This window comes from Musa acuminata, chromosome BXJ1-6, assembly GCF_036884655.1.
Source record: "Musa acuminata AAA Group cultivar baxijiao chromosome BXJ1-6, Cavendish_Baxijiao_AAA, whole genome shotgun sequence".
Taxonomy (NCBI): domain Eukaryota; kingdom Viridiplantae; phylum Streptophyta; class Magnoliopsida; order Zingiberales; family Musaceae; genus Musa; species Musa acuminata.
The window spans coordinates 11167531-11194075 of NC_088332.1; the positions used below are offsets into that span (position 1 = coordinate 11167531).

General features: G+C 42.8%; 5 protein-coding genes and 2 long non-coding RNA genes across 9 annotated transcripts; 3 read left to right on the forward strand and 4 right to left on the reverse strand.

Moving 5' to 3' along the window:
* Positions 1-309: 309 nt before the first annotated feature.
* Positions 310-863, forward strand: LOC135676229 (uncharacterized). Its single transcript, XR_010514208.1, has 2 exons — positions 310-443; positions 540-863. It is a non-coding gene; the product is annotated as an uncharacterized LOC135676229 (long non-coding RNA).
* A 1660-nt stretch (positions 864-2523) lies between these two features.
* LOC135676230 (uncharacterized) lies at positions 2524-4144 on the reverse strand. Its single transcript, XR_010514209.1, has 2 exons — positions 3660-4144; positions 2524-2895 (listed from the first exon to the last, which is right to left on the reverse strand). It is a non-coding gene; the product is annotated as an uncharacterized LOC135676230 (long non-coding RNA).
* Positions 4145-5146: 1002 nt separating this feature from the next.
* LOC135676231 (rho GTPase-activating protein 5-like) lies at positions 5147-10821 on the forward strand. Its single transcript, XM_065187174.1, has 7 exons — positions 5147-5270; positions 5367-6496; positions 6582-8612; positions 9162-9282; positions 9358-9477; positions 9736-9966; positions 10049-10821. Exons 3-7 carry the CDS (start codon positions 8134-8136, stop codon positions 10574-10576), a joined length of 1479 nt encoding a protein of 492 aa, XP_065043246.1. The 5' UTR covers positions 5147-5270; positions 5367-6496; positions 6582-8133; the 3' UTR covers positions 10577-10821.
* A 291-nt stretch (positions 10822-11112) lies between these two features.
* LOC103987704 (protein transport protein SEC23 D) lies at positions 11113-18669 on the reverse strand. Of its 3 annotated transcripts, none has more exons than XM_065187171.1 (14): positions 18221-18669; positions 18008-18073; positions 17216-17269; positions 16929-17101; positions 16618-16804; positions 16316-16461; positions 16086-16240; positions 15515-15596; positions 15301-15416; positions 14340-14438; positions 13741-13858; positions 12420-12694; positions 11854-12068; positions 11113-11727 (listed from the first exon to the last, which is right to left on the reverse strand). In XM_065187171.1, the coding sequence occupies exons 1-14, from the start codon at positions 18546-18548 to the stop codon at positions 11516-11518; spliced, it is 2226 nt and encodes a 741-aa protein (XP_065043243.1). In that variant the 5' UTR covers positions 18549-18669; the 3' UTR covers positions 11113-11515. The 3 variants fall into 3 exon arrangements, with proteins under 3 accessions (XP_065043243.1, XP_009404358.2, XP_065043245.1); XM_009406083.3 differs by having other exon boundaries at positions 14340-14435; positions 18221-18658; XM_065187173.1 differs by having other exon boundaries at positions 17197-17269; positions 18221-18358.
* Positions 18670-18982: 313 nt separating this feature from the next.
* LOC135676233 (uncharacterized protein At3g28850-like) lies at positions 18983-21832 on the reverse strand. Its single transcript, XM_065187176.1, has one exon. The coding sequence runs from the start codon at positions 20364-20366 to the stop codon at positions 19152-19154; it is 1215 nt and encodes a 404-aa protein (XP_065043248.1). The 5' UTR covers positions 20367-21832; the 3' UTR covers positions 18983-19151.
* Positions 21675-22582, forward strand: LOC135676235 (uncharacterized). Its single transcript, XM_065187178.1, has one exon. It carries the CDS (start codon positions 21741-21743, stop codon positions 22308-22310), a length of 570 nt encoding a protein of 189 aa, XP_065043250.1. The 5' UTR covers positions 21675-21740; the 3' UTR covers positions 22311-22582.
* LOC135676234 (glucan endo-1,3-beta-glucosidase 14-like) lies at positions 22352-26020 on the reverse strand. Its single transcript, XM_065187177.1, has 4 exons — positions 25045-26020; positions 23337-24352; positions 23104-23252; positions 22352-23010 (listed from the first exon to the last, which is right to left on the reverse strand). Exons 1-3 carry the CDS (start codon positions 25160-25162, stop codon positions 23196-23198), a joined length of 1191 nt encoding a protein of 396 aa, XP_065043249.1. The 5' UTR covers positions 25163-26020; the 3' UTR covers positions 22352-23010; positions 23104-23195.
* Positions 26021-26545: the final 525 nt, after the last annotated feature.

Genomic DNA, 26545 nt, shown 5'->3' on the forward strand with positions numbered 1-26545 from the left:
AATTAGAGATTCACTTCGTCAACCAAAAATGCGTATAAACGAGGATTCGATTGCGTGTTGGTCAACAAATCCTACGCCTCGTGTTTGACTTGGTCAAAGGTTTGGAATACCTCTCAAACCGCGGGGCCACCATGTTTAGCCACTAAGAATTAGCCACGTCATTTTAGAATCCGTCGTCAACAGCACAAACGTCACTCGTCTTCCGCCGCGTAAGAGGGAAGAATGGCAGATGCCGGGAAGAAAGGACAAAGAAAGAGTAGTAGGAAGCACGAAATGCATACATACTATAAATTCAGGTGTGCATATCAACAACACAAACATCGATTCTTATTTCTTGGTAGAGATGATTCCAAGCAGAGGATCGCGATCACTTCTGCTGCTTTTGCTCCTCTTCTCCTCCATGCTTCTCCGAGCTTCCTCGCAGACCAACGCCACCGCATCAGGTACGCGACGACGCCGGAAGCTTCAGATGAAGCTCATGGACGAACTGTATGGTCTTATTCCGTGATTGATTCTTCTGGTGTTATCGGATGTTGCAGCGACACATGTGGAGGAGAGCACAAGAAGGGAAGTCGCGGCGGTGAGGGAGTTGAGAGGCGGTTCTCGCGGTGGCGGCGGTGGTCGATCACCCATAACCAGAGGCAGCGGCGGCGCTGCAGCTGGTGGGAGCGGCGGCCACAGTGCTTCATGCAGCAGCTATGGTCGCCATGTCGCCATCACTTCTCTTGCCTTCGCTATTGGCGCTGCCATTGTGACTTCCATGTAGACTTCTTCTTGTCGTTGCAACAGAGCATACTCCCGCTTGCATGAATGCAAGAGAGAGAAAAAGATATGTTATATCATCATTGTTATTCCTTCTTTTATATCTCTTTATAAGGTGCAAAATGAATCTGATACAGTAAACCTTAAATTCCTGTGATATATATATATATATATATATATATATATATATATATATATATATATATATATAGTGATTTATTAGCAGAGTACCTACCAAACTTCCTTCATAGTTTTATAACTTCACCTTCATTTGAGATCATACACCTTGCTCTCTCTAAAAGTATTATGTTCATACGTTCGACCACACTATGTTCATACGTTCGACCACACCATTTTGCTGAGGCGTCATTCTAATAGTGCGATGCCAAATAATTTCTTCATTTTATAGAATTCATCAAAGTCACTTTCACAAAATTCCATGTCATTATTTGTTCGAAGCCGCTGTTTGATTATTTGCTTTTTAATTAAAGCCTTCCATTGTTTAAAGGTTAGAAAAATATCATTTTTATGTTTCAAAAAATAAACTCAAACTTTCTTGGAATAATCGTCAATGAAAGTCAACATATACTTGGCACCACCCTTAGATTGAATATGAGCTGGACCCCAAAGGTCTGAATGAATATAGTTAAGAGTACCTTTCGTTTTGTGAACTCCCGGAGAATTAAAGTTGACTTTTTGCTTTCCAAAAATGTAATGTTCACAAAAATTCAGTGGCCTAGTATTTTGTCCGCAAAAAAGACTCCTTTTGCTCAATATGCTAGAACATTTTTCATATATATGACCCAAACGCATATGCCATAATTTGGTGATATCAGAATCATACAATGATGATGACGAGACTGCAACTAAACACGTGACAGTAGTTCCCTACAAAATAAATAAGCTACTAGACCTACAAGCTTTCATAACAATAAGGGCACTTCTAGAAAGTTTCATAACTTCACCTTCAGCTACGCATTTACACCCAAGAGTCTCTAGGGTGCCTAAAGAGATGATATTCTTTTTTAAATAAAAAACATGTCTAATATTAGTGAGCATCCTCACAATACCATCATACATTTTAATTCGGATTGTACCTCTACTAATAACATCACATGTGACATTAGTGTCTATCAAAATAATTCCACCATTACAAGATTCATGTGGAAAACAAATCTCTATTGGGACACATGTGATAAGAACAACTCGAATCTAAAATCCGTTCATTTTTAGACCTCGTCCGGTCATCAGTAGCAAAGAAAATATTTCTAACATTCTCATCAGCTGCTACACTAGCTTCAGCGGACTTAGTAGTTTTCTCAATAATTTTTTCCTTTTACCTTAATTTATTTTTTAATTTAAAGCAATCAGCCTTAATGTGCTCCATTTTATGACAATACCTGTACTCCAAATTTCTATGTCTGGATTTAGATCTATTACTGTTAAATTTTTTTTTATCCTTTCTACCCCTTACAATCAGACCCTCAGCCTGATTCCCTCTATTTTCCCCAGTGATATCCCTATCTATCTACTCCTTAGATTTTAATACAGATTTAATTTTCTGATACAAAATTGTTTCTTTTTCATAAATCATAGTATCACGAAAATATTTAAAGGATTGGGGAAGAGAATATAAAAGTAACATGGCCTTATCCTCCTCATCAATTTTCGCATTTATATTCTCCAAATCCATAACTAAGGAATTAAATTTATCAAGATGTGAGAGTATAAATATACCTTCAATCATCTGAAGCATATATAAACCCTGTTTCAAGTAGAGACGATTCTTCATTGTCATCTTCATATACAAAGCTTTAAGCTTGTCCCGCATGCTCTTAGCCGTAATCTCCGTAGCTACCTCTCGTAAAACCTCATCAGAGATATTTAGAATAATGCTTGATCGAGCCTTCTTATCTATTGTCACAAGATCTTCATTTAACGTATATCTGGAATGTTCTCAACTCCCTATAGTGCCAAATCAACTCCGTCTTGAATCAGAATGACCTCCATCTTAAGCTTCCACATGCCGAATGTGACATTTTTGTCGAATTTCTCGACAACGATCTTTGTTATTATCATCGTTGCGAAAAGATTCTGAAACCAAGCTCTGATACCGGTTTGTTAGAGTTGACCCTAGAAAATTTATCGAAGGATAATTTGACAACCCAATAAAGATAATAAAGCAGAAAAATAAAAGAGACAAGGACACCAGATTTACATGATTCGGTCAATTGACCTACGTCCACGGATGGAGGAAGAACAAAACTCTACTATAAAAGGGACAATTACAAATGTCTTAGAAAAATATTTCTATGTCATAAAACACATGAAACTACTAAATAAGAAAAGCCCAAACTATAAGCCCAAACTATTTTAACTAAGTGTAGATTTAATAAAAATTAAATCGAAAGCAAACAATTAGGTTTTCCGGTGCCACTAGCTTCAAAGCCCAAGCCGTTATTTATAGTTGCAATAGGAGATAACTTGATTTTGGGACTTGTCAAACTAACATAAACCAGATGAAACTATGAGTAGAATCGATGTGAAGCTCTATTCCAGCATCCAAAACTATGAGTAGAATCGATGTCAAGCTCTATTCCAGTATCGAAACATGTATGCATGATGATACAGATTACCACAGACCATCCTGTTTGATAGACATAAACAACTCAACGATATCCAGCTCTCTATAAAGGTAATTCCAGTCATTAGAAAAACAAGAACAAGAAGAGTCTGCGTAATCTGAGATGGAGTTCATGTTTGTTTCCTTCCTATTACTAGATTCTTGAAATCAATATCCTACAGAACTATCCTGCAATCGCAAGTTCTACAAAGATTCCTAAGGGAATAAGATCACACAGGACTCATAAAGATCAAATCTAAACACTATGACATACCATTGATCCAGTTCTTGGGTGGTTGGAAGTGGTATGCAGTCCTGTATTGCTTGCTAACTATGGACGATATCTCCTGAGACTGTGGATACAGGAAGACTCTGCGGGAAGGCTCCACGAACACCAAACAACGGCAGAGGAAGAAGCAGAGGACCCAAACCAAGCAAGATCTGCAAGAACTGGCCATGGGGGGAGATGAAGGAAGGAGAAGGGAGAGGGGGTTGGATGGCCGGAGCTCAAATTTCAAGTCAACTAAGACAAAGTTTAGCCATTTAATACTGGGATAAAACCAGGACAGCCTTCATCACATGTGATTTCATTATAATATTTGATGAAAACAGTGGAAACTAATTGTTTTCTTGGATAAGATTGAACCCATATGATCTAATCTGCTTATTTGTCTGCAAGAAGAGGACCAATGCTCTCCCTTTGGGCTTTCGGCAATGGCGAAAAGGACACCCAACAGAAGCTTTTGTTTTCTGGGAGACGGAAGCACGGATTTGGATTGGACAAGAGGAGAGGAATGTGGAAGATGACACAAAAGAGGGATTTATTGAAGACATCAAAGTCCGATCCGTTCCTGATTTGTGGCAGAAGAATTATATGCCTGCCATCTCAACAACACCCTGTAATCCGGGATGAGACAGATATAAGCTCTTGCGATATAAAAATATTAGATTGTGTAATCATATTTAATTTGATAAGATATATTATGAATATGATTATATTCTTATTATGATTATTGATTAATAAAAATTAAATTAAATTAAGATAAGATTTATTAAGAGATTTTATAAACTCTCTTGATAATTTATCATAGACCTATAAGATAATTTATAAACTCTCTCTATAAAGATCTATAAGATATAAACGGTAAAAGATAAAAAGAAAGAAGAAAGAGATGATAAAAATACGTCAGATTTAATATTATTTATTTTTATCCTAAAATATGTCTGGTCACACATTTCGTATTATATTTCTGTATCGGACTGTGTCAATCTGCCGCTGAGTTGGCGATTACCGAGCAGTACTTGTTATTGGTTTAACCTCTCAACCGCTATGACTAAAAAATCAATTAAATTAATTCAATCAGAAAGCTTCAATTTATTTATCCAAAATTACAACAACATTTATAATTAATTAGATATTCACTTCGTCAACCAAAAAATGCGCATAAATGAGGATTCAATTGCGTGTTGGTCAATAAATCCTTCAATTTTATAAGATTTATTAATGTATCCTACGCCTCGTGTTTGACTTGGTCAAAGGTTTGGAATACGTCTCAAACTGCGGGGCCACCATATTTATCCACTAAGAATTAGCCACGTCATTTTAGAATCCGTCGTCAACAGCACAAACGTCAACTCGGTCTTCCGCCGCGTAAGAGGGAAAAAAGGCAGATGCCGGGAAGAAAGGACAAAGAAAGAGTAGTCGGAAGCACGAAATGCATACATACTATAAATTCAGGTGTGCATATCAACAACACAAACATCGATTCTTATTTCTTGGTAGAGATGATTCCAAGCAGAGCATCGCGATCTCTTCTGCTGCTTTTGCTCCTCTTCTCCTCCATGCTTCTCCGAGCTTCCTCGCAGACCAACGCCACCGCATCAGGTACGCGACGACGCCGGAAGCTTCAGATGAAGCTCATGGACGAACTGTATGATCTTATTCCGTGATTGATTCTTCTGGTGTTATCGGATCTTGCAGCGACACATGTGGAGGAGAGCACAAGAAGGGAAGTCGCGGCGGTGAGGGAGTTGAGAGACGGTTCTCCCGGTGTCAACGGTGGCATCGGTGGTCGATCACCCGTAACCAGAGGTGGCGGCGGCGCTGTAGCTGGTAGGAATGGCGGCCACAGTGCTGCATGCAGCAGCTATGGTCGCCATGTCGCCATCACTTCTCTTGCCTTCGCTATTGGCGCTGCCATTGTGAATTCCATGTAGACTTCTTCTTGTCGTTGCAACAGAGAGAGTCATACTCCCGCTTGCAAGAATGCAAGAGAGAAGAAAAAGATCTGTTATATTATCATTATTATTCCTTCTTTTATATCTCTTTATAAGGTGCAAAGTGAATCTGATACAGTAAACCTTAAATTCCTGTGATATATATATATATATATATATATATATATATATATATATATATATATATTGTGATTTATTAATGAGTTGATGTGGTCGATATGGTGATTGCCAAAGGAGTTTGACTCGGTTTGGGATCATGTACACAAGAAATCCGACGTGGTCAAGGAGGTGGCTGAGGAGAAAAGATACAATGATGTACACTCCCATATTGATTGCATCGCAACGTATGGAATTATGATTGGTGTAAATATTTCTCCTATTGAAAGTAAATTCTCAACTTCAATGACTTTGCACAGTAACAAAGCAACCAACTCCTAAAAGGTCTGCATAGTCATACCAATGAAAGCAGATAACTTGTGAGAATAATTAATGGACTAGAATGTCATGGTGAGATGCCAACAATGATGCAAAATAGATGATGATGATGATGAAAGCAGCTTTGGAATTGCAGAACCAGCAGACCTGAGTAAAAGGAAGAAGAAAAGATACTACTTCGACAGCCATGATAGCAGCAATCAAGGTCCAATTCATGTGTTGTTTCTCACCATGAACTTGGTGACTTCTCTTCTAATCCCTTCTGGCTTTTGCAGCATCATTAGTTTTGTAGCATCAGACACACAGTTTCTGCTCTGCAATAGAGGAGGAAAGGTTAGGAGTTGCCCTTCTCTAATGGAAGAAGCAGGAGGAAGCTCAACATCTTGTTTGGAGTTGAATGCCCATTTTTTATATCCAGAGATTGTGCAGTTTGTTTAGGTATTGAGACATGATTTCCATTATGCTTTTATGAACCATTGTATACTGATCATCATGTCACTGTTTCTCTTTCCTCCTCCTGTAGCTGTAGATCTACTGCCATGCTGCTGCTATCACTGACTGCATGTATGATTTGGTCAAAGGTTTATGTTGGGAATGGCAAGTCTGTCATCATGGATGATCAGTGAATGAAGTGAACTTGAAGCAAGAACAATGGCAAGCCAGAAGGGAATCGTGAGGATCACACAACTGTTCTTGAGTGGGATAGAATGATCAAACAGTAAGTAAAGCTCTTTAGATAAGTCTATTGATTGTTCTTTCCAATGGTGGCTTACCTACCCAAGCACTACAGAAGAGAATGTCCCTTGCAAGGAATCTCCTCTGAGAAGAAAAGCTCCATGAGTGCCTCTCTCCTTTTTCCTCTCCCCCTTTGGCATCCCACCCAGCTGTGCTGTTGGATCATTAAGCTGCCTGTTAGAGTTAGGCCATATGTGTTTCCCCCCCCCCCACCTTCTTCCTCTTTCTGCAACTGCGCCTGCAGAATACCTTATCGAAGCCCACAAGATGATAAAATACTACATTAATTGAGATGCTGCCAGATCTCATCAACACTCGTGCCTTTATGGTGAACTAATAAGCCAAGAAATCCACAATATGATGATCTGGATTTCCATGGTGGGATAAATCTAAGCTGCAAATTGCAGCCCATTCTATTGTTTGCTTAGATTGTGTCCTGTTCAGCATGTGCATCACACAGAGAACAAGTTCTTGACAACATCTCTCTCTCTCTCTCTCTCTCTCTCTCTCTCTCTCTCTCTCTCGACCTTTTCATTAAAGTAAACTTCATCCTGAAGACACACTGTGGTGCTTATAATCTTATCCTCATGGCCAAACCTCAAACCAACAACATCATCATATCAAAAAGTCTAAAACTGGGTCATAGCTCACATAGCTCACCAACAGAAGCCACGAACTAACATAGCAATTAGTAGCTAAATGTAGTGCATTCAATGTCATTCATTTTCCTAGACAAACAAGTAGGCATCAGATCCAAAATCCCCCTTTCATCCTCCCTTCTTCTTCTCTCTCTCTCTCTCTCTCTCTCTCTGCAATAATAAACGCCAGAAAAGAGCGAAGAGTCCCTCCAACCTTCAAATCTACTGCTGATGGTTCATTCCCTGCCCTTCTTCCGCTCTTGCTTTTCCACCTCCAAAAGCCCCCCTTAATTGTTTCTTTCCATATCCCCTTCCACTCACCATTCTCTTTCTCCTCCTAAAGCCCCCAAAGCCAAAGGCAAAGCCAAAGCCAGCCCGGGAAAGGGAAGAAGAAAATAAATAACAAGCAAAGTTATGATTCTCACGTCCCACCACTCCAAATCCTTCCTTGAATCCAACTCCATCCCAGAAAACTCCTCAGCTCCCATAGTCCATCTCTTTCTCCCAGCTGGAGGAGGAGTAGCAGTGCACATATCCTAAAAATCCAATCCTTTTCCAGCCATTGTTCTAAAAATCCAATCTTTAGTCAGCCGTCGTTCTCAAAATCCGATCTTTGTTTCTGGTTTTCCTTTTTCTTAATTCGGTAAACGTTGTTTGGCCCACCCCAACATCCTCCACTTCTGTTTCCCATAATACCGAGCCATGGCTGAGGTACTCCAGTCCCCTTCGCATTTCCCTTCGTCTCCAAGACGCACCCTTTCTTGCGACCCGAATGATGCCTCCAATGGGCTTTTAAGCCCTTCCAATAGCGGCGGAGAGGGTGCAGAGAAGGAGGAGGAGGAGGAGAGGCATAGTGGTGCCGGTGGTGCGATAGAGAGGAAGAGGGGAAGGAATAGGAGGGGAGGAGGAGGAGGAGGAGGAGGAGGAGCGGAGGTCGGGATCGAAGGGGAGGACGAACGACAGCAACTCTCTGTGTTGGCATTGCTGCTAACAGTGCTCCGGAAGTCACTGCTGAGGTGCAAAACGGAGGGCGCCGGCGACGAGGATTTCGGCTCGATGGACATCGGGTGCCCCACCGACGTGCGGCACGTCGCCCACGTCACCTTCGACCGCTTCCATGGCTTCCTCGGGCTGCCCGTCGAGTTCGAGCCGGAGGTTCCCCGCAGAGCCCCCAGCGCAAGGTCTCAAAACTTCTTGCTGCTTCTGCGTAGATTGTGCTTGTTTCTTGTCGGAAAAATGTGAGCTTTTGGTTGGTTTCTCGAGTTGTCCACAAATTCATGAGCTTCGCATTAACAGAGATCATCAGAAGCTATATTGCATGATTCACAACATCATTTTCTTTGTTCATCAATTCACCACAAACCTATTGTGCATCTAACACACCCGACGCTGTAGAAAACACAACATCAACTCTGTTTCTCCTCACCTATCATTCATTCGATAGGCTCATGCTTTGTGATTGCAAGCTCCTTTAGAACTTCTTTGTTCCAAATTTCTTGATCTTCGTTTCTTCTTCAACCTTTTTAGTCACTCAGCAAGAAAGTTTCTCTCTCCAGAAGAAGAACTAGTGGCATCTCTTCTTGAGTATGTTTGCATTGCTTTTGGCTGGCTTGATCGCTCAGAATCTATGTTTGCTATGTCCCTAATTATTCTCGCTTCTCGATCTTGTTTAGATGTTGGCTTTTGCCCTTTCAATGTGACATGCTAACTGTCTGGAAACCATGATGCAGTGCGACCGTCTTCGGTGTTTCTACTGAATCTATGCAATGTTCATATGATTGTAGAGGCAATAGTGTTCCAACCATACTTTTGTTGATGCAAAGACGGCTGTATGAGCAAGGAGGTCTTCGGGTATATTTGATGACTCTAAATCGACATTGTAATGCCTTTTGATGCCTAAATTTTGATGGAATCGAAACCGAACAGGCAGAAGGAATTTTCAGAATCAATGCTGAGAACAGCCAAGAAGAACATCTCAGAGAGCAGCTAAACGACGGAGTAGTGCCAGAGGGTATCGATGTGCACTGTTTGGCAGGTTCAATAAAGGTATTACCTCCGACAAACTTTTCCTTAATCCTCTGCCTATGCCGCCATTTTCTGTGCTTTCTAAGAGGAGAATGTTCATCTAATTAGGTGTTCATAGATCTATCAGCAATGTTTTCCTTTTGTCGGAAATCAGGTCATCTCTGCTAGTTTATTACCTTCGACGGATGTATATGGTGAACATGCTCTCTTCTCTTATCTTCCTCGAAAGAATTTGGTTTCCATGACACTGGAATTTTAGCTTCTGTGTTGCTTCTCCAGGCTTGGTTTAGGGAACTTCCGACGGGGGTGCTCGACTGGCTTTCATCCGAGCAAGTGATGCAATGCCAAACGGAAGAAGACTGTGGTAGGCTTGTCAGGTTGCTGCCGCCGACAGAGGCTGCTCTTTTGGATTGGGCTATCAATTTGATGGCTGATGTCGTCCAAGAAGAAGAACAAAACAAGATGAATGCACGCAACGTTGCCACGGTGTTTGCCCCCAACATGACTCAGGTAATTGGATCTTTGTTTCCATCGGTCTAGCGAAGCTTGTAAGCGCAATCTAAAATGCATTGTGTTTGTTTTACGATTGTAGATGGCAGATCCTTTGACTGCGTTGATGCATGACGTCCAAGTGATGAATTTTCTGAGGATGCTGATCTTGAGGACGCTGAAAGATCGACGACGAGAATCTGCTGTAGTGGATGCCGCTGTCTGTGGCGCAGATCCTTCCGATGACGATGGTCATCAGAGCCCTCGGATGCATCACGCTGCTTGTAGCGAAGAAGCAACGGAACGAGCACACGTTGCCGAGGAGGCTGTCTTGGATAGTCTCCCTCGAATTGCTACAGAAGAAGAAGAGGCAGCTCGGAGTTCGCATGACGATGCGGCCTTCTTCTCTGAGAACGCAGCTGGTTCGTCTACCGGCCACGAATTCGTCGCTAGTGCTCCTAAGTCAGTTCATACGAAGTCAGGCAAGTCGAACAGCCAAAATCACAAGAAAGGAAGAAAGACGAAGAGAGAGTCTACCGATCGAGCTTCCTTACCAGCTGATAAGTTGAACGGGATCAGCAACGTGAGTCGAATAAATTCAAAGATCGAGCGTGTGGAAGCATGGAGGTGAAGCTGCTCTGTCTCTCTCTCTCTCTCTCTCTTCTTGCCCCTCTTAATTTGCATGTGATTGATCGAAGGTCTCGGTATGTGTATTTGCTATGGATGTTTGCGTACCTATTCAGAATATAACTTCCTGCTCTAAACGTTGCTGGGTTTGCGAGCGAGCGATATGCATTAGACGAGTGCACGATCCTTCTGCGTCTCGTTGCGATGTACAGCTGCATGTTCATGGATTTATACCTGCACGATCGAAGCAATTGTAATGACAGATGCATGAGCGTACCGAGCAGCAGCATGTAGAAAAGATTTGAGCATGCAGCATATGCTTGGAGAAACAAAGAGTCAAGTATGGTTATGGAAGCAATCGATACACGGTGTTGACAAGATATGGCACCAAAGCAAAATGTCTAGTTCACATGAAGAACAGACCATCGAGTGACGTCTTAACTCACCACATTTCTTCGCACCGACAATTGGTTCGGTTCATCCTTGACAGAATGATTCATCCATGCAATAGATATCAAACTCCATAGATTACTGCAGGCGAAAAGAAAGCAACCTCGGTGCATTCTGCTGCATGAAGTGAATAATCAAGAACGGATATCATGCTCGATGTACTCTGATAAATGTCGCATTTTATGACCCACCCCGAGGGTAGGCAACGCCTCGATTTTAACATCCATGGTGCTGTGTCATACAATCACAACAAATATTCTTCTTAACGAGTGTTTGCAGTCAATCAGAAAATTGGTTCCAAGAAGACTCATGAATGCCATCATTCGGAAATGGCAAATGATTCGATGGACGACTCCATTGAGCTTCTCATGAAGTCACGACTACCGCCAAAAATTCATGAGCCTACCGATTCTTAACAGAAAATCAAGATGCTTATTTCGATCCAGGTTTTGACCATAATTCCAGCTAGCATATCGGTGGATGAACTCCATTGTTACTTGATGTTTTCTGATACATCACTTGCAATCTCTTCGAGGAAGGTGACAAAGCCTGTGACGCTGGGAATTCCAGTTCCGTCGACATCCTTGTCTTCCATAAGGTAGTTCTCAAAGGCCGTGGCATCATCGTGCCCACCCCGGATAAACATCAGCTTTGGTGTTATACTTCTCTCTTGCTTTAATCTATTAATCGTGGTACGCAGAAGACCTGCAGCACAAATTTGTCTCAGAAAAACAGACAGGTATAGGGTTTTCCTTAAAAATTAGAGCCATAACCATCTTATAAATTAAGAAATGAAGCACTACAATAGTCAAGAGAGAAATTACTGCTTACAATCATGTGGTGGAGGAAAGGGAAGTGAAGAATCAGCTGTTGACGAATAATATACGATAAGATTTGTGAAGGCATCAAGAAAAAATATGGGACTTCCGCTTTTGACAAGAGCAGAACGACTCAATGAATGGCGTGGATAAGCTTGTTTGTCTGGTGTTGCATATGAAGTCAAAACTGGATAAATGGCACATTGAAGCGATGATGGCCCCAGCGAACTGTGACACCAAAACACATACCAAGTAAGTTTTTCTTGGATTATGCTGGATCTTCTGTAAAGACAACAATAATGCAAGAAACAGCTACAAGAAATTCCAAATGCATTGATAAAATGGAACAGATAGATATCAATTTGAACTTAACAAATTGGCCACTAAGTACTATTGGCTTCCATAGAATCATGTAATAGCATACTAAAATCTTAGAAAAACTAGTATCAGCACTAAATTCCACCAATCCTCAACAAATATTTCCCTATACATTGGTGCTAAAGAGCAATGTTGCGGTTGGAAGGCATCAACTAAAGCCTTAATAGAGGGTTCAACTGGAAGCACACAAGTAAGAGGTACCTAAAAAGGCATTGTAAATATATCCGATAATCTGGATGTACACCCTCTTCGTGGAAACGGAGGAGAGGACTCCTAAGCAAAGCAAATACAAGCCGAGGCAGTGACTGCAGCTGGGGACACTGGGTGAAAGCAACATCAATATTGGAAGTTGAGCGCCCATTTTCATACTGGACTAGCTTGTATACATCATGATATTGAGATAAAAGAATGACTAGCCAATCATGGATCAGCAATCTTCCTTCCCTCACTCCTTGCTCCAAGGAAGCTAAAATAACCTGAATAGAAGCAAAATTAAAACATTAATATCAGTAAAGCAACTTTATATTAAATTGCATTAGCTGAAATGGACTGGAAATCAAATAGAGATATCAACAAAATTTGTACCCAAAAACACATAATCAACTGGATAGACTACAATTATAACAAATAGTTGATTGCCCTCAAAGGATGGACGATAAAAGTGTTAAGACTTCATTAGTCAGCCAAAGAGCAATGCAGAAAATATTTTGCTAAAGGTTGCAAGGCATATATATGCACGACTAGCCAAAACAGCATTAAGATACAACCTTCCATTCCTGCAGTACTTGTCAAGCAACAAACTATGGCCCTCTACACTCCCCCTCCACATCCCATCAACGATGCATGACCTACATCCCATCTCTCCTGCATCTGCTGACTGGACTTAGAAGAGTCACAACAAGCCACACCTGACTTTTCCTCAATAAGAGAAGAACTGAGAAGTCTTATTTTGGAATTATCAGCAGTTGATATTGATCAAGAGTGAGGCTTGGCCCTCCTGCTCAATAGTGACCAGTTGATTACAAAATTTACTGAGGACTATAAAATTTTTGAACCTTCATGGTATTTCCAAAGCTATGCTAGGGATAGTTGATAAAAGTATTAGAGAGCATGTGAGCCCCAAAGATGTGCTAAAGTGCTCATTGCTTTCTTCTATCTTTTCTAATTCTTTTCAGTGATAAAATTATTCTGATCTAGTATATTTAATCTCTTGAACAGGTTTCTACAGCACTTGAATCAAAATTGTTTCCATTAGAGGCATAACTCTAACAAGTTGCAATGCAGATTTATTCTTGTTCGAGGCACAACTTTTGTCACACTATCGATTCTAGACAAGTTAAATCAATCTGGATCTGATTAAAATGAATAGATGCAATACAAAATTAAGTTAAGAGTTTTTGGTTTGCCCATTTTTGGCAGCTTAGTTGCAAAACAGATAACAAAGTCACTATAACATGTGGGCAATTCTAATTTGACAAAAGTACAATGAAGAGATTTTAAGAGATGATTCCATACTATTTACCTTGTGAACAAGGATAGATAAGACCACTTCCGGATCAACACTGTCATAAAGGTCATTTATGCTTCGAGCTGTAGTGAACTGCAATGTTCTTACTCTTAAACGCCTCTTCAAGGAATACCTGGATCCACAGAAATTGACAAATGGCCATCTTAGTATGATCCTAAGCATTAGGTGACATTCAAGAGGCACAAAGAACCTATTCATAGTGCAACAGTAAAGGTATACAGGCTTCAACAATTGTGAACCTCTTTCAGGTGCTTATCTAGGTTTCTTGTTCAGTGACATGATAACTAGCATGTTAATGCTTCAAAATTACAGATTTTAATATGCACTTTCATGGGTCTTAAAACAAAATGGTCTACTTATAATATCTTGTAATCATTTGACATTTGATGCAGTTCAATTAGTGTCCAACTTGAACATGGCTACATTACACGTCATGCGGGTAGACGCAATTCATATAACGATGGAGCCATAGTTTACATAATCATGTTTCTCAAGGAAAGAAAATACCAAATTAGACTTCTCATGTATACAGATCATACCTAGCAATGATGTTATTGGACAAAATAAACAGCAAGGATGTTTATTGATCATACCTAGCAGCAGAAACCAGACCAGCATCATTTTGCATCTCATTAGGCACAACAATTGAATACTGGAAAGCAATCTGGATTACAAGAGGATCTCTGTGCCTGCTACAAATAGCCAGGTGTATTACATCATTAGAAATTTGATCTGCACAAAAATAGTAGTAATAGGAAATTTCATACACAAGAAATTGGAGTTATGCGGCCATATAAACGACATGATTTCTGAAGAAGCTTTTTGACATCATGACCCTAACCAACCTCAAGATGGTATAAGACATTATAATCCACCTCTCAGGAAATAAAAAGCAAAATACTTGTAATATGAATCTGGAATTTGAAATCTATCTATAGGAACCTTCAAAAGACCTACGGTTAGATTAATTATGGTTGTTTGCATGATTATTTCCCCTAAACCTTCATCTACTTATTTCCCCTATTTGTCTCTCAGATTATGATGGAGATGATTGTAGGGACATTTGCTCTTGGTTAAGGAACAACGAACAACTTACAGTTTCTTTCTTTTTCTTCTACTTTGTGCATTTAATTCAAGAATGCATCTAAACAAACCATGAAGCTCCAAAGCAGCTAGCAAACAAGAATTTGCTAACTCAAAATTTTTCATTATTTTGCAAGTGTTGAGATGAGAACTAGTATGAATTTGTGATGTCATCAAACAGCATTCCTTTGTAATCACAAAATACAAAGACCAATCTATCCAAAGAAATTGTACCAGATAACAAATGCCTTCAACAATGTGTACAACCATTGGCTCATCAAGAAAGATATGAGCAATAATAAATAGGACTAAAAGCCCCTTTCCCAACTGCCATATTTTTAATTCTTTTACAAACTTTCATAATTGAAGAAAATGGCAAGTAATTGACTTGACCATAGGTCAAAGAAATATGTATAGAAAGGTATGCATGACAAGATGCTTGCAGAAACTGCTGCAGCTGGTAAATTTTACCTGGAAAAAACATCATTATTTGCAAACTCAAAATCGTAAGTATATGTAGCAAACGAATCACAGCAAATAATGTGCTGAACATTCTCATATTGAGGGTCCGGGAAGAAATGGCCATACTGTAAAAAGTCAAAAAAACATATCAAATGCAAAGATGAGAGAAAACTTAAGTACATCACAAATTTTAAAATATAGAGCATTAACATAAAATGCGTACAGAATTTCCAGTTTTGAACTCAGACGATGTTCTCAACCGCAGTAGACAACCAAAAGCATATGGACGACTCAACATACGGTAACTGTAAGAGGCATAAACTTATAATCAGGCATCCTGTTTCTAACAAAAAATATAGGGAAAAGGGAAAAAAAACCACAGGATCATGTCTACAAATAAAGATGTTTAGCAGGCTGTCTGAACTAAAGATTACAGTTTGCATGAACATAAACAATAAGCTTTTAAAAACATGTAGTGGGTCAGTCAAAATGATAGCTTGCCTTAAATGTCATTAATGAAACATTGTGACATAGTAGATGGATAGTGATTTATCACTTGATTGTCCACATGTTCATGTTTAACACTGCTCTTCTGATCAAATCCAAACTTTTGCTACTATTGCTCATTTACAAATGGCTAACTGAATATTGCAAAAGCTAAGAGCATTACTTGATAATATTAGACGGTCTATTAATCTATGGTTAAAAAAATATCCCATTATGATTACCCAAATAATTTGCAATGTTAAGCTAAGAGCATTCCATGGTTAGAATAGGATCCATGGTTTACTTACATATCCTGAGGAAGTGTGGAATCATCTGTATTCGCATATAGAAACAAGGAGCCACCACTATTAATACTTAGAAACTTTAAAGATGCCAAATCTGTATATTCATTGGTGACAGCAAATATGTCCACAGAAACACCTGCTTGAACAGCGACAACAGCCTAACCATGTTGATCAGGATTACATTTTCAAACATGTGGTTCCAAAGCTATCAATCATATATTAAGTCAACTTACCAAATCTTTGTAAAATGGTGTCTGTTCAGGTAGCAACGCGAGATCCGCATCCTCCCCTTTGCTTGCATATTGCTCACCATACCTACTTGTGTCTAATTGCCCAGCTCCATAATCAGGGGGGCCAGAAAGAAAGGCAAATACCCTAGCTGTTATTCATTGAACAAAAACACTTCCATTAATATGTCAACCCGGACACAAGGGCAAAAAGGTGTATGGCATAGACCACAAGCTAGAATCTCATTCTAAAATATTCTAGACAGATTAGGTTGAAGCTAGCATTATGTAGTATGGATTTATTATACCGAGTGCAAATGTATTGCCATAATCTGAACTCAGATAACTAACAAGAGCTTCCATTGCTGATCCAAAGCCCCGGCCACCTAACAACATGCCATCCCAACCTTGTACTGTAGGTGTGGATCTTTCCCATGAAGTTGTAGGTTTTAGAGTGTCGAGAGCCGTAGCAATCTGATCCTTACAACTTTCGACCTGTTAATGGTAAAATCTAAGCTCAGACCTCAAGCATGCACACAATACAAAAACATTCTGAATAGCAGGGAAATTTAATGATTTCATAAGAAGATGCTTCACTTGATAGAACTTAGAACCGTACAGGAGCCAGAAATGCAAGCAGTGGCATGACATCTTCAAGGGAAACTGGTAATTGACCATCTGATTCAGGAAGGATAAAGACATTTTTAACAACTGGTATAGGACCTTGAACATCATACAAGCCAATCTTGTGACTGAACGTAACAAGCCCAAACAAAGACCCCGGAGCCAGAGCTGCAAACATACAATCGATAGGTCAGGACATTCAGAAAAATATTTATTGAAGCTAGGCGACAAGTATGTAACCTCAAGGGTATAACACAATTTACCAGATTCCAGATCCCTCACCTTCAAGAGCTGCCAGAAGAGCACTTTTGACGAGTTCCAAGAACTCTTCAGAAGCTGCAGAGTTGAAAATGTCAAGCAAGTGATCTAGACACTAAGTGGGTATGAAGAAGCAGATCTTTCCGTGTAGTACACTATAGATACATTTTAGCAAATCAACTCAAGAAATAAATGACAGAAATGATGGAATGCTTCATCAATAAAAAAATCAAAGCAATTCTTAATGCCAAAAATGGGCTATAATAATCATACAATAGTAACATAATATAAGCGCATCAAATGTATTAGTCATAATATTATAACTAAGATTTGCATGCAAAGTAGGCAAGTGGATCTTTGAACTATCATGTCACAATTAAAGAAAATAATATTTATGCTATAGATAATATGGTGAATAAGCTCAAAGGCTGACAAAGTTGCCTGGCGTTATAAAACTACAAAACACGTTTAATACTCTTCTCCGATCATTCTACACCAACTTCTTAACCCACAGAAAATCCAACACATTGCAAGAACCCTTATCACATCTGAGTGCAATGTGATGAATCACTTGATGGTGATCCTTTGCTCTTCAGAAAAATCTAGTTGAATAAACTTGTACTAAAGATCAATATGCAGAGGCAATATGAACTACGAAATTATATAGGGCAAAACAAGAATGTTATTTTTCTATCTTTTCATTTCGTATGATTACAGTATGAAAAACACAATACACTTCTCAAAGAATGAACAGTTAAACCTGTACGCAAATGATGAAATCAAAATCCATAAATCATAAGGAGTCTCGTATCTTACAACACAAATCCACTGCCGCAACATAGACCGGCCGAGCTTGCGTCATCCCTTCCTCGGATCCATCCCCTACGCATCCAAAAATTTTCTTTCGTCATAGGAATAAAAGTAAATAGATAAAGAAACCCTAGAAATCTCAAGAAACGAACGAACCCACCGTGCTATAAGTAAATGAATAAAGAAACCCTAGAAATCTCAAGAAACGGAAGAACCCACCGGGGATCTCGAGATCCACGAAAGAAGAAGACAGGTCGGGGCAGGACTCCGGCTGGGAGTAGCGAGAGACGGCGTGGGAGGTGAGCCCGTTGAGGGAGCCGCAGATGGCGCAGCTCCACGTCCACTGGTCGAGCTCGCAGTAAGTGTTAAAGTAGGCCCAGCAGTTGTCGCACCGGGGAAGGAGGTGGCCCTCGGAACCCCGCGCCGGCAGGTTCCCGCGCTCGTCCACCGCGGAGAAGGGCGTGACGGCGATCCCCCACGGGATGCCGCACGTCTCCAGGGCTTCGGAGTCCACCGGAAAGCAGGCGACGCTCGCCCGGACCGCCATCGATAGAGTCCTCGCAAGGAGATACGAATCGGGGACGAAAGAGTACCGGAAGGTGCGCCCGTCGCCGGAGGCGTTTGTCACCGCGTCCGCGTTTTGCGTTTTCTCGGAGCGGAACGTTTCGGGTTCGGATCCTGAAGTTACAAAAGAACCGGGCCGGGTCGTCTTTTCTGAAAGCGACTCCGAAGCCCATACGTCACTCCACAAACTTTAATAGTCGTGCTTGATTGTCAGCGGGCCGGATAAGGGGGTCGTTTCGGGTTCGGATCCGAGAGCTATTCAAGAACTGGGTCGGGTCGTCTTTTGCTAAAACGGCTCCGATGCCGCTGACAATACATCATCATCATCATCTCCGAATACAAAAACCAGTAGCAGAAAGAACATTCGAGGAACCAAAGACCATGTTTTGTGAGTAGAGAATCCCTTTAATCACATACAACATGCAACAGAGAGATACATTCTAATAGCATTGTGATGAGCTCCAGTCGAATAAACACAAATAATACAAGAAAATAAATTGGAACGATCAATGGAGGATGCAAGTGTTGGTATGGAGGAGTGGAGTGGCCAACACTTACAGAGTTGCAGGAAAGGAGGACAGTTTGCTCAGCAACATATGGGGCAGTGAATTAGACCATTCTCGTTACAGACTCCACACTTCACCATCTTCTTCTGCTCTTCATCCAACACCTTGCAGCTGCCGCTGCAATCCATACACATGATGAACCTCAACCCAGCGCAGCCCTCGCAGGAGGACGCTGCCCTTGGAATCCCCTCCAGCAGCAGCTCCAGTTTCCCTTCGTCTTCCAACCTCAGCACCTCCTCGGCGCCGCCGATGAGCCTCCCCCTGACGAAAGCTGCAGGGACCTTGACTTCCTTTGATCCCATTAGCGACCTCAGTTCCTCTCGGTATCCCGAGTCCATGGAGATATCCCTCTCCATGATTCGGACATGGTAGGACTCTAGCGTGGATCTGACGGCATTGCAGTCCTCGAACGTCTTCCTTATCCCCCGCAGCGTCGTCGTGTACAGAACCACCGTGTTCTGTCCTCCCGGAGGGCACTTCTCCTGGTAGGACCGAAGCAGGAAACTGGGATCATGGGCTTTTCGGTTTCTAGGAGATAAAGGTACCATCTTTTTTATCTGCTCCCCTTCCTGCAAGTATTCCCTCTCCAGGGACGCAACGAGCTCTGGATCAAAGAAAGGGCTCAGACTCCTCCTCGACGCAGACCCCCTAGAATCTCTCCCGGATGCCTTGCCGGCATCAGTGAGACTGTTCTTGCACGGAGTCTGCGCTGCTAATCCGATCCGCTTCCCGTTGTCCGAAGAACTGAAGGGCCTCAGTATCCGATTCGAGTCAAGATCCCCGCTTTTAGGATCCCGCCGCTGCGGCGCGTTCTCCTTCCCTAACGCTCTCCTTATCTGCTTCTTGGGCGACGCCGAGACCTTCGAAGCATGGAGTTTCGCGGGCTTCTTTAGCGGTCTCCAGAACGGCGTCTCGTCAGCTAGGTCCTCCATGAGTTCCCGTGCATCGATGACCTCCGAGGGCACTTCCTTCGCGACGCTCTTATCGAATCGATCGATGGTGAGATCAGCACGAGGAGATCTCCTGCATTCCCTCTTGATGACTTCCTCTGCTTCTTCGGCGTCGCACTTCTTCCCGTGAGGTTCACTACGGTCGAGGTTTAGGACGCCGTAGGTGGTGGAGGTGAGCAAGACGACGTGGTTGGGGCACTCGCTGGTCAATCCGACGCCGTCGGAGATGAAGATCCCGGGGTCGAGATCGTCTTCGGCGAGTGGTTTGGAGGAGATGCAACCCATTCCCTTCTATCTCTGTAACTTCTTCGTCTTCCTCTCGGTTGGAATCGTGTGTTTGAAATGTAACGGTTACGAGCGGTGTGGCTCTCCTCATAACGAGTTTGCAACGGTCAAAACATCTCATCGTTCGCATTCTTGTCTCATCTCGTGTCCCGGCAACCAATCATGCTGTGCGGGCATGTTCGGTGTGGCGAAATCTGAGCCATGCATTTGCTTCAATCAACGCACTGTGATCACATAATAAAGATATATATATACATTAATTTATTATTCTTATTATATATATATATATATATATATATTAGGAAAATTGAAAGATAACAATGTAAGTTTGGATGCTTGGAGGGAAGTAACGGAGACATGGGAAGCTCTCTCATGCGGCGCCGACCCAATTCCTGCAGGTGAAGCCGGGCAGCGCCACCGGTGACGCCACTTCCTGCAGCTCTTGCTTAATGCTTACTCTCTGCGAAATGTAAGTCTTTTATTGCTCTAGATGCAGCGGTAGAGGTCGAAGACGTCGAACCAGCGTCATCGCCATCGTCACCTCAAGTGGTGGGCGGCGGGGACAAACGTTGGTGGGGAGGAGGAGCTCGCAGTGGGTCCGATGAATGATGTAGACTGCTCCCCCTTCTCTGTCTCTCTCTCTCTCTCTCTCTCAAAATTGCAAGACAAGCAAGCGAATTCCAACTGTTGATTTCTCTTGACTCAGATGAAGACAGAACAAGTACTAAAGATGGTGACAGGACCAAAGAAACATAGATCTCCTTCTTCTTCTTCTTCTTTCTTGTTCAGGGCATGGCGATGTGGAGATGGACCACCGACGCTGTTCTTTCCCGGAACACGAAGGCCAATAACTAATGGCCATGCCAGGCCTTGGAATGGCCGAGGGAGAAGGGTATGTAACGTTCAATGAACGGAAGCACGAGGGAATCGTTTGCATGTTCCACCAGGAGCCGTGTTGACAGCGCAATCCTACCACCTATTTGAATCACGCGTTTCTTGCAGCCACCATGGATCGATCATGTCGGTTTGTCGTTGGCCATCTACTGATCTCATGATGCCATTTCACTCTCAAGGAGTTAAAACCATGTTCATGGATGATGATCCTGGAAGTCAACGTCAGGGTTAACTGGTAAGCCCTGGCACCTTGTGGTCAAACCACTAGCCATGCGTTGAGTGGTGCCTCTGGGCTTCAACCATCCTCACCACTAAAAACTAATGGGGAGTTGATGGCAGCTCCTCCACTCGCTGGTGCATTAGTCTTCAGATTCTCTGGAAGTGCAGGAGATCGACCCACCAACGGAGTCCATTGATCTCAGGTTTCATCTTGCCAGCAAACAACTTTGATTGGTGGTATCAAAGTGAGGAGGTCTGTCCATGGCATCCAAGCAATATCTTGCCAAGAGAGGGTCGTTCTTCCAAGCTTCGCCTTTTAAATATGGAGACTCCCTCCCTCCTTTCCAGCCTCCGCCTTTGATCCCGATAAGGCTGAACAGCAGTGTTGGCATGGGGAATTGCTTGATTCTTCAGGAGAAGAAGGTGATCGAGATAATGAGGATGGATGGGGAGGTTCTTCGATACCCTTCACCTCTCAAGGTGCAACAGGTGCTGAACGAGTTCCCTGGGCACGCAATCTCCGACGCACTTCCGGTGATCGCCTGCCTGGATCCGGAGAAGCGTATGAGACATGGGCAGCTGTACTATCTCCTCCCTCCCAAGAAGCCGGTGGCAGAGACCAGTGCAGGAGAGGGCCTCGTCAGAATCAAGCTGGTGGTGTCCAAGCAAGAGCTGAAGGAGATGGTGAGGAAAGGAGGGGTCTCCCTTGATGACATGATGTCTCTTCTCCGAAGAGAGCAGCAAGGCAGAGGCGGCGCAAGCGAGAAAGAGAGGGCCATGGAGTGGAGGCCTACCCTGGAAAGCATACCGGAAGGGAATGATCTCTGCTAAGAACAGAGCTCCTGGGTTATCTAGCTGAAGGTTGATGCATGTACATATATATATATATATATATATATATATATATATATCATCAAAGGGGTTCTCTTTCTCTTTTCTTCTCTTTCCTCCACCAGAGAAGGCAAAGAAAACCCATCATCAATTGATCACTCTATTAAACAGCTTTTGGACTTCCTAGTAATTCATGCTGATGAACATGAGAAATCTGTGTCATGTTATTTTCATGATAACAAGTTAGCATCACATCTTCCAGCTATTTCTAATCCCAAACTGTCGTGTGGTGAGACAAAAGTTCTGCAGTGACTTGGGATTCCAATCGTGGATCAGTGGAGCACCACAAGAGACATGACAGTGACTGGTAGGTCCTGTTCATGTTGTCCACTGCAATAGTTGATCATCTCAGTAGGTCCTGTTCAGTTCTATCACACAAGACAATCCAAATTGACATGAATCAACAAGCAAATTGAGCTCAGTCACTGGGTAGTCTTTCTTGCAGAGCTTGATTCAACATGCTGTTCTTATTCTTATTAGAACAAAAGAGCAACAGATTCTATATGTTCTTTTTGTTGTTGTTGTTGATGCCGAAAAAGAATCTTGGTTGGAATTCTCCTTCTTCCCAGGAAATTGTGGCTACTGTTATCCCTCGGAACGGCTGAACACAGACAAATGCAGCGTGGAAGGGATTCTGAACCTGCACAAGAGTTTTGGTTAGGCCACGAAGCCATGGAAGACACCAAATCAACCGAGGAGAAGAGACGCAGTGATGAACTCAGGCAATAATTACCTTGCATCATCAGTCCGGTGGATTCAGTGGATGGCGAGATGCTCGACCACCATCTCCGCATCCACTTCGCCCGTCAGTTGCAGAAGTGGGTTTCAGGTTAAGATCGAAGCTGCCACCGCGAGTATCACAATCCTCAAAGCGGGCATCATCTGCAAGAGATCAAGAATGTATGTAGCATTGACTTCCGCTTCTTCTTACCATCAAACCAAAAGGTGGATAGCACGCATGCTCACCAGCGAGCTGGAAGAGAAGACGATGGACGGAAGATGGCCGCGCAAGCCAACGTTGTAAACAGGCGTGCCGTCGGGATAAAAGAGGCCATAATTCCTCTCCGAGGTCGGTCCGGGCTTCAAATTCTCATTGAACAGTGCGAAGACGTAGACATCCACAGGAACCGAAGGCTTCAGAGGAGTGCCTTGATTCATCTCTATCCTCTGCAGCAAATTCCCATTGTACTTGGCGGCGTTTTCCGGCGTCGCTCCGACCTCATCGTCGTCGCCCCTGGACGGCCACCCGGTCTCGGAAATCCTGACCTCGATGTCGGTGTGCCCCCACGCTCTCATGGCGGAATAAACCGCATCGATCTGAGCATACAGCATGTTGTCGTAGTTGAGGTTGGTGTTGGGATCGGTGACTCCCGAGTTGGGCTCGAACAGGACGTAGTCCAGCGAGATCGTGCTCGGGTTTTCCTTGTAGGCGAAGAAGGGGTAGGCATTGATGAGGAAGGGCGAGTTGGTGATGGAGTGGAAGCCGAGGATGGGTTGGATGTACGCAGCGAGATCCTGGCGGAAGGAGCCGGCGGAAGGAGGGTAGGAGATGGCCAACATATCGATGGAATGAGCACTGGCGACGGTCACATTCTTATCAAGGCCGAGGGAGACCAGAGCTTGATGGACGGACTGCATCGCCGGGAGAAGATTCGACATGAGCAGGGTGTCATTGCCTTTGAACACCTCGTTCCCGACGGTAACGCAGGTGATGTTGGTGTAAGGAAGGTAAGGCAGGACGTGGAGTTGCAGCCATGCCAGGGCTTTGCCTGGGTCAGTCATCGTCGACACATTCTCGTTGCCGATTCCTATCACAAACTCCGCATCAGTATCGTGGAAGGCAGTAAGAACGTTCCGGTCAGCGTCATAGAGCTTTACTCTGCTGATGTTGAGGGAACGAAGCAGGCCGGCGACGCGGGTGGGAGACGGCAGATCGTTGGCGATCTGCCCGTAGTTGACACCCACCGTGAGCGCCTCACTTCCTGCCAAGATGAAGGCTGATCTAAGAAGCTGTCTCCATGAATCGACGACAAACCAGAGAGAGAAGGAAACCATATCCGCATGATCATGTGACTGTGGCGGTGGCAATGAGGACCACCATATACATTTAAGTGCTGAACTCGATCTGCAACTAATACCGTTTAACTGCCGCAATGAGGCTGAGGTACATATATTATGGATCTACGGAGGGGGGACAACAGGCATTGAATATGCATTGAAGTACGTTAGCCAAGCTGGTCCACACTTGGAGCCATGTGGTTGTGTCTGCTTCACGGCTAAGCTGATCTCTTAGTTTAGCACCAAAACTGACGAAAAAATGTGCGATAGGGAGGTGGATTTGAGAACAGATCACAAGACAGGCAGAATTCTATAGGAAATGTGATTGTTCATGGCAAGAACAGGAGGGGGAGGTATTGAGCTTCTCATTGTAATTGTTGCTTCTGTTTCATTCTATAAGAAGAGGAGAACCATGGATTGCTGGGAATCGAAAGCTGAGTTGAAAGGGTGATGGTGTATAAAATAAAACAAGAAGAAGAAGAAGAAGAAGAAGAAGAAGAATACTGAGTTCACCGAATGCTAAAGGCCAAAAAATGGGTCTAGATGATATGTTGTTACTCGGATATATAAGGAAATATACGAGAGATGGGAAGAGAGGGATGGATCAGATACGCACCTGAGAAGAGGAAAAGGAAGAGGAGGAAGCAGGGGATTGGCGACGCCATTGAAGCAGACGATCCAAACTTGCGCTTCGCCATCCTAGTCGCATGCTCTCGCGCCATCTTAAAAGGCATCTCTTGAGGGAGGACGGCAGAGGTGGGGTTCACGAGAGACGGGAACTCTACCCGAACTGCCCTTACAATGGTAAGAGTTCTTCTGCCCAATGAGGCGCCAAACGGAACGGTGTCAGATGGGGGTAAGGATGTCCTTTCACTTCGAGTAAAATAACCCTAACGCGTCGGTGCGGCGACATCGGCCGGTGACGCTGCTCCAAGTACACAGCTAAATGTGAGCCGACTCGGGGAAAGTCAACTGTCATTTTAGCATCACGTGAGAACGCGTGGGTGGTCGGTGGTGCCACCGCTATAAGTGGACGCGTACTGTGGGCGTTCTTCCCCGAAGCTCCTCGGCTGCCATCGGCGGGTGGGCGGAGGAAAAGTAATCCCGCTGCATGAACTTTCGATGAGAAGAACATTCATAAGATACAGGCCATCTCACAAATGCCGATGTGCTTCAAGAATCGTGCTTGCTAAAACTCATCAAAGCTCAATGGCACAGTACAGTGTATGACGGAGAATAGAGGTGATATGGCATTGAAATCAGTATCCTCCTCAAACAACAAAACATTCCCTATAGAGAACTTTCGGGGGTGAATCACCAACCTTGCAACCTCGAAGCAAGTCTGTGCAAGCTTTCAAATCAGTTCTCATGCAAAAATGAAAGAAAAAAGTCATTAAGATCACATTGGCGCAGAAGAAAAATAGTGTGGCAGTTTGCAGCTCAAAAGAACAATCACCGAGCTGTCTTCAAAAAAATTGATAGTAACAGTAAATTGCTTATGGCATGTTATCGAAAGACCAAGATAAGAAGTTCTAGGAAGCTCAAGTACACACAAGCTTGAAGATTGTGGAAAAGGAATTGCAGCTAGAAACATCATTCTGATTGTCTTTGTCCCAGTACTGGAATATCCTCATACTTCTTCTGCAGTGGAAAATAACAGGGCATAATCAGCGCTATTATTTCTAGGGTTAGCATACCAAAAATAATAATTATCGATCCCATCTTGTTTTCCAGTCAAAAGAAGTTCCACAAATCAACCACAGGACTAATATTGTTATCTTGATTTGAATGTAGAGGTCCTACAGGATACCTGTAGGAAAAGAAACACTTGGCAGCAAATATAGGCAGAGCACAAGAAGTTTCTATTTAATCTACCTGAAATAGACCATGATCTACTTCGAAGGTTGACATTCACAATGAGTTAATGTCAAAATAAACTAGTAAATTATCCTTAAAGAAGGATTCACAAAGTTCAACAAAAAGGCTGAAAGCTACGCTATCATGTTTAAAAATATCCTGGCATTATTACTACCACCATCATTGCGCAGAAAGAGACCTTTGTATAATGAATCATGGCATCTGTGAAGATCATATGTTAAAATGAACAAATATCAAAA

What these genes read in the sequence shown, in the direction of transcription:
- LOC135676231 (XM_065187174.1), top strand. Translation starts at nt 8,134, where the DNA reads ATGGCTGAGGTACTCCAGTCCCCTTCGCATTTCCCTTCGTCTCCAAGA. An exon ending in CGCAGAGCCCCCAGCGCAAG is followed by an intron (nt 8,613 to 9,161) that starts GTCTCAAAACTT and finishes ACCATGATGCAG; the next exon opens with TGCGACCGTCTTCGGTGTTT. An exon ending in GTTTGGCAGGTTCAATAAAG is followed by an intron (nt 9,478 to 9,735) that starts GTATTACCTCCG and finishes TTGCTTCTCCAG; the next exon opens with GCTTGGTTTAGGGAACTTCC.
- LOC135676234 (XM_065187177.1), bottom strand. Translation starts at nt 25,162, where the DNA reads ATGCCTTTTAAGATGGCGCGAGAGCATGCGACTAGGATGGCGAAGCGC. An exon ending in CTTCCTTTTCCTCTTCTCAG is followed by an intron (nt 24,353 to 25,044) that starts GTGCGTATCTGA and finishes TCATCTTGGCAG; the next exon opens with GAAGTGAGGCGCTCACGGTG. An exon ending in TCTTCTCTTCCAGCTCGCTG is followed by an intron (nt 23,253 to 23,336) that starts GTGAGCATGCGT and finishes GATCTCTTGCAG; the next exon opens with ATGATGCCCGCTTTGAGGAT.
- LOC103987704 (XM_065187171.1), bottom strand. Translation starts at nt 18,548, where the DNA reads ATGGCGGTCCGGGCGAGCGTCGCCTGCTTTCCGGTGGACTCCGAAGCC. An exon ending in CGTGGATCTCGAGATCCCCG is followed by an intron (nt 18,074 to 18,220) that starts GTGGGTTCTTCC and finishes TTGGATGCGTAG; the next exon opens with GGGATGGATCCGAGGAAGGG. An exon ending in GGTCTGGTTTCTGCTGCTAG is followed by an intron (nt 13,859 to 14,339) that starts GTATGATCAATA and finishes CTGTGGATCCAG; the next exon opens with GTATTCCTTGAAGAGGCGTT.
- LOC135676233 (XM_065187176.1), bottom strand. Translation starts at nt 20,366, where the DNA reads ATGGGTTGCATCTCCTCCAAACCACTCGCCGAAGACGATCTCGACCCC.
- LOC135676235 (XM_065187178.1), top strand. Translation starts at nt 21,741, where the DNA reads ATGGCATCCAAGCAATATCTTGCCAAGAGAGGGTCGTTCTTCCAAGCT.